At 41.7% G+C, this 9,082-nt stretch overlaps 1 protein-coding gene across 4 annotated transcripts; it reads right to left on the bottom strand.

The window, feature by feature from the left end:
* Nucleotides 1–3,973: 3,973 nt before the first annotated feature.
* On the bottom strand, nt 3,974–9,082 carry LOC125290761. 4 transcript variants are annotated; one of them, XM_048237270.1, is made up of 7 exons: nt 9,020–9,082; nt 8,787–8,938; nt 8,243–8,657; nt 7,234–7,323; nt 6,839–6,994; nt 4,602–4,690; nt 3,974–4,152 (listed from the first exon to the last, which is right to left on the bottom strand). In XM_048237270.1, the coding sequence occupies exons 2-7, from the start codon at nt 8,832–8,834 to the stop codon at nt 4,039–4,041; spliced, it is 912 nt and encodes a 303-aa protein (XP_048093227.1). In that variant the 5' UTR covers nt 8,835–8,938; nt 9,020–9,082; the 3' UTR covers nt 3,974–4,038. The 4 variants fall into 4 exon arrangements, with proteins under 4 accessions (XP_048093227.1, XP_048093228.1, XP_048093230.1 ...); XM_048237271.1 differs by lacking the exon at nt 9,020–9,082 and having other exon boundaries at nt 6,884–6,994; nt 8,787–9,000; XM_048237273.1 differs by lacking the exons at nt 3,974–4,152; nt 4,602–4,690; nt 9,020–9,082 and adding an exon at nt 4,717–5,106 and having other exon boundaries at nt 8,787–9,003.

The following is a 9,082-nucleotide window of genomic DNA, read 5'->3' as shown; positions in this document are numbered from 1 at the left end:
TGCCACGTGCATTTGGTGTGGTTTGCAGGGGCATTTATAGCTGTCGCCTCTCCCCTCCTTATGCTATTATGCCGATTGGATTTCGCCGAGTCAGCTTTCAGTACCCTAGCACTAGATTTACAGCAGAGGTGGACAGTCCACCTACTGAGATGGACCTTAGAACATTCACACTCTCTGCACAGACTCTATGTCCAGAATTTGTAGGCCATAAAATCACGCTTCAAAACTAAACTAAACTAAACTCTCCACCTATACTGTACAGTTAGTGTATCCACAGAATCTTTAACCTGAAATAGCTGGGGTCGTGATGATTTATCATCTCTTTTCACCTGAGCAGATGCACTAACATGATTACACCATCAACATCGGCGTAAGCACATTCTCCAATTAATTAAGACAGTCCATCTTCAAGGTCACAGTTTAAAAATGTTCAGAACTCTCATCCCTGGACCAGTCTGCATTTGTAATATGATCAATAATCAAACACTGAAACACTGTGCTGTGTACATCAGTGTTTACTTTTATTAACATGTCTAAGATTTTTATCAAATATAAGGTTACAAAGGCTGTGGTGCAAGTTGGCATCCCTGACGAAACGTCCAAGTCTCTCCTCCTCTTTCTCGTTTGAATAATCAGGGGCGTGGCCAGCTTGGTGGATGGGTTGGGTCTTTTCCCGCCCAATTTGTGGACCTTTTTAATGTGTGCGCTCAACCAGACAATCTAATGGAACCAAACTTGCATCTGTATACCAGAGAGCATTATAATCTCAGCAGCACAATCAAGTATTGTGTATTTCGTTATGAACATCGCCTATATAGTTTTTTTGCACTTCGTATAAAAGACAAACAAACAGTTCATATGTTAATGAAGCCAAGTTATAAAGCCACCCACTTCTACCTGATCTACATAACTGTAAAAATCCATATTTATTCAAGCTTTCAAGTATAACATGCCAATTAACCCTATAGCATGTGAAATACAGTAGCCTCATGACTCACAGTTCTACTAACTTGATTAATATGCAATAGGCCTTTTAAACATAAACTGTACACTGAGCCTAATTAAATCATAGTCTTTACCCAAAGTGCTATAACAAATAAGGAGAAGAAGTAGACTATTATAGCTGTTCATCAACAAAAGAGTTGAGACAGAAATGTAGACGCTGTATGTAGACAGTCTTCAGAAGGCTCTCCCTCAACTTGATAGATAGTGGGGCAACATTAGATATCAGTAGACACTCCCTTCTGTAAGTCATGCTCTCTCCCTTTCGCAGTTGTTTTCAATAAGCAGCCTCTGGCAGCTAATCATCACAAAACCAGCCTCTTAATGTATATTTTCCTTCCATAATCTTCAGTTTGGAGATGAAATCTTTCACATTTATTTACTACAAATTACAAGAAACCACAGACGGTTTGTGGCTCCAATCCACTATTTTTACAGGTAATTTTAATGGGCCAATGTGTTGGCCCAGTAAATCACAGAGGTCGAGTGCCAGGGGAGACTTTGCTTATGGGTGCAGCCCAGGAGTATCGGCCATAAACTGACAGAATTTCAGTGCTGCTGCTGCGCCAGACCGACGGTTGGCAAACGTGACAAAGCCGAGCATCCATTTATGAGCTTCTGGTGCCAGCTGTCCCTTGGGCATCATCTGACATTGGTGGAGAGGCCTTGAGATATGAGATATTATGTGGGCATGCGTTGGGCTCAACTACCTCTCCCTCTCACAAACACATGCACACATGCACTACATGCATAGGCACACAGGTGCACTGACAAAGACACACACACACACACACACACACACACACACACACACATAGACATATGCATGTGCTTGCATTCAGTACATACACATGCTCGCACAGATGCACACAAACTCTCTCTCTCACACACACACACACACACACACAATCACAATCACAAGCTCATACACATTGATTCACAACTTTACACATCGGTAGTAGCCTTACTGGTTTATTAATACATGCTAGAAACATGGTTGTTGTGGTACTGGCCAATGGACCGGTTTTGCTAATACACAGAGACAGATAAAGGACACTGGTTAGCTCCAGTTAATGTTGTGTGAAGATTCTGCGGGCATCTGTCTCATGGTGACACCATTGATAGATTATCAGCTGAAAATTAAAAGGTCAAAGTGCACTTTTGAGAAAACCGTGACATCCAGAATCCAATAACCACCATTCTATAACATTTTATTATTATATTTTCCCTATAAATGAAACATGTTGTTATTATTAAAAAAAAGTTCAGTTTTGTGGTAGACGTGGCCTGGCTGAGTATGTGGTGTAGGGGCACTGTACTCTATCGTTATGTAAGGCTTCACTGAATGTTCCAGCTACTTGAAACCTGTCGCTGGTAACTGTAATTAACCCCTCCTTAGGCACACACACTCACAGTATATTTATATTTACACTTACATATGTATATACAGACTGCACATTATTCACCCCAACCATTCTTCATCCATGAGGTATCATGATGTTGTATACACTACATACTGTAATATATCCATTTATATATATATATACACACATACGTCATTGAAGCACCAGTTTAGCAAGGTGGTTTTCCTATGCCTGTAGTATCCGCTCACTGGAGATTGTTCTAAAAAATGCTATATAAATCTATATTTGTTACAATTTATATATTTAGAAATTGCAAGAGGTTTCACAGTTTAACTGCTAGTCATTATGGTCACTGGAGTTCATTTCTACATCATCAAATGGAACATTCAGTAGCAAGTGACATTCTAACATCATATGTGCATGTGCGTCTGTCAGAGATTGCAGGTAAAAACTGAACTCCTTTTTCACCTTTTTTTGTGTACTTCTTTTTTTGTGTATATATTTTTACACAGACACTTTTACAAATGTTTACTTCTAATGTGTACTTCTTTTTTTGTGTATATATTTTTACACAGACACTTTTACAAATGTATTCTTCAATGCAAGACAAAACCCCAAGTGACCATAACGATCTTAGCTCTTTGACACAGATATTTTATGCATTCTTTCAGAAGGCCGAGGCTGCATCTGTCCCAAAGTTAGCCAGTATCAGTGGTAAGTGTGCTCTGAGGTAATTCTGTCTGAAGAGAATGTTCTGTGCCCTCAGGACCGAACACTGCAGGGGCCTCTCACTTTCAACTTCCTCTCTCTCTCTCTCTCCCTCTGTCTCTCTCAGTTTGTTACTACACCCACACCTCCTGATGCATATTGCAATGTCAATGTGCAACTGTTACTACTGTTTTACTACTGTCCACAGCCTAATGTTTTACTACTGTTTTACTGTTACACTGTTTTTTATGCTATATTAGCACACATGACCAATGGCTTCTGCTACAATACTGAATGGCTGTAACCCTATTACCTCAACCTATTCTTGCACTGATATAGTTTTTATATTACCTTGTCTACATTATACATTACTCTCTTATTTGTCCATATTTATTTATGCTGGTCTCTAGACCTTATTCTTGCACTGTTGGATTACTTTTTGCACCTTCACCATGACACTCACTTTCCCAGGCCCAGGCCCTGTCACTGCAAGCACCTCATGCTTGATCATCCTTAAACACACTGGATTATTTTCATTAAATTTATATAGTATATTTAGTATTTAGTTTTCTTATCTTCTACTGTCTCTATTGTACAGTGGAGTTTTGTTATATGTATATACTTATATTTACTCGTTCTGCTGTAAGTGCATGTTGTGTGTGATGTCTGTATTCTACTGAGACCTTGAATTTCCCCTTGGGAATCAATAAAGTATCTATCTATCTATCTATCTATCTATGTCAGGTGTCACTCAAATGATTCTGATTTGCTGGCAAACATTCCCCACTAGATGAAGACATCTCCTGCATCTGCTGGGTTTTTCCTGGTCCTCCATGAAATCAGCCATCTCCTGGATTTTTCCTGTCTGGTCCTCCATGAAATCAGCACTTTCCATACTGTTGTCTTAATTCATTTATTGGCAAACAGTTGGCTCACATATGTGTTTAAATGGTAAAGGTGTGGTCTACTGTCGATTCAGATATTTCTGGTGGTTAATGGCTAAGTAGCCTATGACTCCGACCATTAAAGTGAACACTGCAAATTGGCGCACACAGCTCCCGTCACGATGACAGGAATTCTGTAAGGAAAGGAACATTATAAGATGGTGCACAGATGTGAGGGGTGTGGGGAAAGGACAGAGAGAAAGAGGAAGATGCCACTTTCCACTTGCTTTTTTTTTTTGCAAGGCTACAAATCCCCAATTGCTTGAGGTCATTATTACATCATCAAATGGAACATTCAGTTAGCAACATTCTAATCACATATTTGTGATTGTACTGTAGGCTTAAAGTCAGCCACTAGGTGTCACATAATCTAGCTTGATTGCACATACTGGTGTTGGTGCTGAGGATCAGTCCCCTTCAACATGTGAAGTGCTACGGGGCCATTTACACTGATGCCCTATAGGCCTATGCCCTAGTTACAAGTTCATTCATTCATTAGTTCATCCATCCATCCATCCATCCATTCATTCATTCTCTCACTCATTCATGCCACAAGGTGACAATCATATACACAGTAGTTCACCTTGTTTTTCATCTCTCTGAGGTGGTTAGATGTGTCTGTGCAGTTTGTTGCCTCACAAGTTTTCCCCTTTCTGTCTCTCCCTGGGTATTCTATATCAAACCACAGAACAATATTACTACACTGCTAAAAAAAATAATAAAGGAACACTTTGAAAAAACACCAGATCTCAATGGGAAAAAAACTCATGCTGAATATCTATACTGATATGGACTGGGTAATATGTACTGGGTAAAGGATGGCACATTATTTTTTTGGTAATGAAAATGTTCAACCTACAGAGGGCCAAATTCAAAGACCCCCACGAAAATCAATGAAAAAAGTGAAAAAATGATGCGACAAGCTAGTCCATTTTGCCTAAATTTCATTGCAGCAACTCAAAATGGTACTCAGTAGTTCGTATGGACCCCACATGCTTGACAATGAGACGGCGGATGGTGTCCTGGGGGGTCTGCTCCCAGATGTGGACACGGCCATCATTGAGCTCCTTGACAGTCTGTGGTGCAACCTGCTGGTGTTGGATGGACAAAAACACAATGTCCAAGAGGTGTTATACTGGATTTAAGTCAGGAGAGTGTGGGGGACAGTCAATTCCTTCATCCTCCAGGAACTGCCTACACACTCTAGCCACATGTGGCAGGACATTGTTGTGCACCAGAGGGAACCCAGGGGCCTCTGCACCAGTACAGGGTCAGACAATGGGTCTGAAGATTCATCCCGATACCTAAGAGCAGTAAGGGTGCCGTTGTTTTGCCCATAGAGGTCTGTGCGTCCCTCCAAGGATATGCCTCCCCAGACCATCACTGACCCACCACCAAATCGGTCATGCTGAATGATGTTGCAGGCAGCATAATGTTCTCCACGACATCTCCAGACCCTTTCACGTCTGTCACGTGCTCAGGGTGAACCTGCTCTCATCTGTGAAAAGCACAGGGCGCCAATGGCGGACCTGCCAATTTTGTATTCTATGGCAAATGGCAATTGAGCTCCACAGTGCTGGGCAGTGAGCAGAGGTCCCTCTAGAGGTCATCGAGCCCTCAGGCCACCCTCATGAAGTCTGTTTCTGACAGTGTGGTCAGAGACATTCACACCAGCGGCCTGCAGGAGGTCATTTTGTAGGGCTCTGGCAGGGCTCCTACTGTTCCTCCTTGCACAAAGGAGCAGATACTGGTCCTGCTGCTGGGTAAAGGATCTTCTACCACACTGCCCAGCTCTCCTAAAGCAACTGCCTGTCTCCAGGAATCTCCTTTTGAGACTGCGCTGGGAGACACAGAAGTCCTGGCAATGGAACATATTGGTGTGCCATTCCGGAGGAGTTGGACTACCTGTGCAACCTTCGTAGGCTCCAGGTACTGGCTTATGCTACCAGTAGTGACACTGACCCTACCCAAATACGAAACATGAAAAAGTTTGATAACCTTGACACACCTCTGAAAAAGTGTTCCCTTATTTATTTTGAGCAGTGTATATACAGCACCCACATTTATTGTTTTGTTAAAATACTAATTCTATCAGTACACATGACCCTGGCATTCAAATACATCACTTAACTGGTGTTAGCACCTTCGCTTATCACTTGAGCCATAGGACTTTACACTTAAGGGCTGAGTTCTGTTCTTAAAGCCCTCAATTACTTCTTGAGCCCTCTCATTTTCAGACCTGCTTACAGAGGCCAGATCCCTGATCCTGAGCTCAATCGCTCAAAAAAACGTAAAAGGAACACGCCACGTTTGTTTGGGGTTTCCACATTTTTTTTCTTCAGAAAGGAAACGTCATTAAATGTGCAGTAATGACTTTTTGTTGACTATTATGAAAATACTTGTGGGTTGATATTGATGATGCAACTGTCCAGGCCCTCTTAAATGTCCAGAAATGCATAAAACAAATCATCAACATACACTGAAGACAGGAAAACATTTTTCAATTATCATACTTCAATTGCATGTTACTATTGTAGTTCAATACACATTTAATTTAAGCTGCATTTTAATTAAAAAGCTTTACAACATGTTCTGCAGTTTTTACAAGTAGTATATTAGATTAGATTAGATTCAACTTTATTGTCATTGTGCAGAGTACAAGTACAAAGACAGCGATATCACTTAAAACCAGAAGTGTAAACTAGCAGAAAAGTGCAATGCGATGTGCCATGATCGTGGACACCTCAACAGGCAGATATGTACCTCAGATATGTGTCAAAACATAATTGCAGAGGGAAAAAGGTAGATCATTTTAAACACCTCCAGTGCTCAGTGAAGCATCTCTCTGTAACTTCAGCTGCTCACCTGCGCTATCGTCTCTTGGGGACATCAATGAACGGATGTTGGTCTGACACGCCACGTCGAGGCCTGTGAATGCTGGTCTGTCAGCACGACTCAAGCCTCTCCCCGACACACCTGTGTGAGTAAGTATGTGTGTTACCAGTCTGCGTGTGAAAACAGGCTGTGTGTGTATTTGACCCTGTTTACTCCGTTTTCCTCAATTTACAGTGTACTCTGGTGTGGTGGTGGTGGTGGTGGTGGTGTGTGTGTGTGTGTGTGTGTGTGTGTGTGTGTGTGTGTGTGTGTGTACAGCTCTTCTGTGCATTATCTGCTGTTGGCTCCACCCTGGGTGGGTGTGACGTGTGTCTTATTACTTGTCATTGTTGAGCCTGTCTGTGTTTGCTTGTGTTGTCTCTTCTGTGGTGATCTGTAAGATTCATTCTCTTGCTTGCTGACCTGGTAATCTACCAACACACACAAGAAAATTAAACATTTGGAACTATAGCTAAAGCTTAAATGTCATAGCGGCAACTTCCCACATAATCAAATTGTGGTTACAGTTTTGGTTCAGGTTATGTTTACTTAGCACTGATTTTTATCCAAAGCGACTTACAACATAGAATGACACATTTTAAATACTACATTTATAAGGCATTGTGAGCCTTAAAGGAATTATCCAATTATCCGGAGTAAAATGCACTTTAGATCAATTTACGGATGATTGGGAGTACATACGTTGAGTTGACATCAAAATCATGTCATTCGGATGTGTTTTGAGAAAGTTCGATTTTACCGTTTTTAGTCAAAACTCGTTAGCCTGGAAGTGACCGGGGCATGTCATTTCGCCGCTACAAAACGCTATTTTTATACCTCTTCTACAGTTCCAAACAACATTATGCTTACGTGGTAGTGAGTAGAGGGTCCCTACAGCCAAACCGAAGTATCCCGTACGAAGTATTAGGGGAAAGTCCGTAGGAGTCGATTGCCGAGTGTGGAGTAACACGCTCTGGAAATTCACAATTTTGTTGACGTTAAAAAAAAAAAAAAAAAAAAACATAGTCCAGTATTTCTTTTGAAATTGAAATGAAGTTGTATGCAACAGCAAACCCTAGCTTACTAACAGGTTGGAATTTTGAAATGTCACGTGACGTGATGTCGTGCAACGACGTGATGCAATCGACTCCTACGGACTTTCCCTAAAGATGCCAGCTGCAGCAGCAACATTTCCGGAAAGGTACTGGCTTGATGAAATTCATTCTGGACTCTCTATCCGACCACATAAAGACCTCGGAATACTTCGGAATACTTTCCATAACAGAAACCTCAATACAGTATATCTGTGCTATATGCATAGGCTTCATTAGAGAGAGAGAGGTCTCGTACCATCATTAAATTGAAAAGGAGTGTGAGGTCTTCCAGTCCTGACTGCTATAGATGTTGTCTGGCCTTCAGCATTACATGATGAGGAACTAGGGGAGGATGGGCGCCCCTTCCGGCGGCGCTGGATCTGATTGATCCCTCCCAGCGTCATACGGTACATCCCTGCACATGGCCTGGGACAACGCTCACACTCCTCCATCCTATCAGCCAGTCTGTTCTCACACCATTTGACCGGCACACTTTCTGCAGGTCTATGGATCTCTTCCAACAGATATTCCGGCTCACTGTTCTCACTGACTGCCTGCGCGGTTCTGTTATCATTGCTGTGCATAGGGCTTGTGGTTCTTGTGTTCAGGTGCATTGGCTGGCTGCTCTTCCTAAGTCTCTCATCTGGTGACTTTGTTTGATGAGCAGGACACTGAAGAGTAGAAGCAATTATTAAAATACAAACTTTGACCGCTTTGGACACATTTGAAATATGGCCGAAAAATATCGATATAGACTTTATAATATCTCAGTGTAATAATATACTAAACAAAACCCTCACCTTAAAACAATAACACTGTGGGGTCTCCCGATTCGATTTCTCCATCATGAAACTATTGATGCCTTGCTGGGACAGTGGGAAAGCGGCACATTCTCATAGTCCAGTACTTAAGACCAGTTTTGCCCCACACATGCACACCTTGGAAACGTGAGCTGTACAGAACATGACAAGTTGCATTAATACATGTTTTTTTAAATGAACAGAATGCTGTGAAAGTAAGACAGTTCCTTTACCTGGCTGCCATCAGAATGATGAATCTTGTGTCTCTGTACATTCCAAGCCTTTGTTATCCCCAG

This window comes from Alosa alosa, chromosome 2 (genome assembly GCF_017589495.1).
Source record: "Alosa alosa isolate M-15738 ecotype Scorff River chromosome 2, AALO_Geno_1.1, whole genome shotgun sequence".
Classification (NCBI taxonomy): Eukaryota; Metazoa; Chordata; class Actinopteri; order Clupeiformes; family Clupeidae; genus Alosa; species Alosa alosa.
Note: the sequence above shows the minus strand (reverse complement) of the source record. Positions and strands in the feature narration are given on the sequence as shown.

Excerpts from the sequence above, each read along its gene's own strand:
- LOC125290761 (XM_048237270.1), bottom strand. The coding sequence starts at position 8,834 with ATGATGGAGAAATCGAATCGGGAGACCCCACAGTGTTATTGTTTTAAG. Across the intron at positions 8,658-8,786 it reads CACAGTGTTATTGTTTTAAG|TGTCCTGCTCATCAAACAAA; the intron begins GTGAGGGTTTTG and ends TCTACTCTTCAG. Across the intron at positions 4,691-6,838 it reads TGCTTCACTGAGCACTGGAG|AATACCCAGGGAGAGACAGA; the intron begins GTGTTTAAAATG and ends GGTTTGATATAG.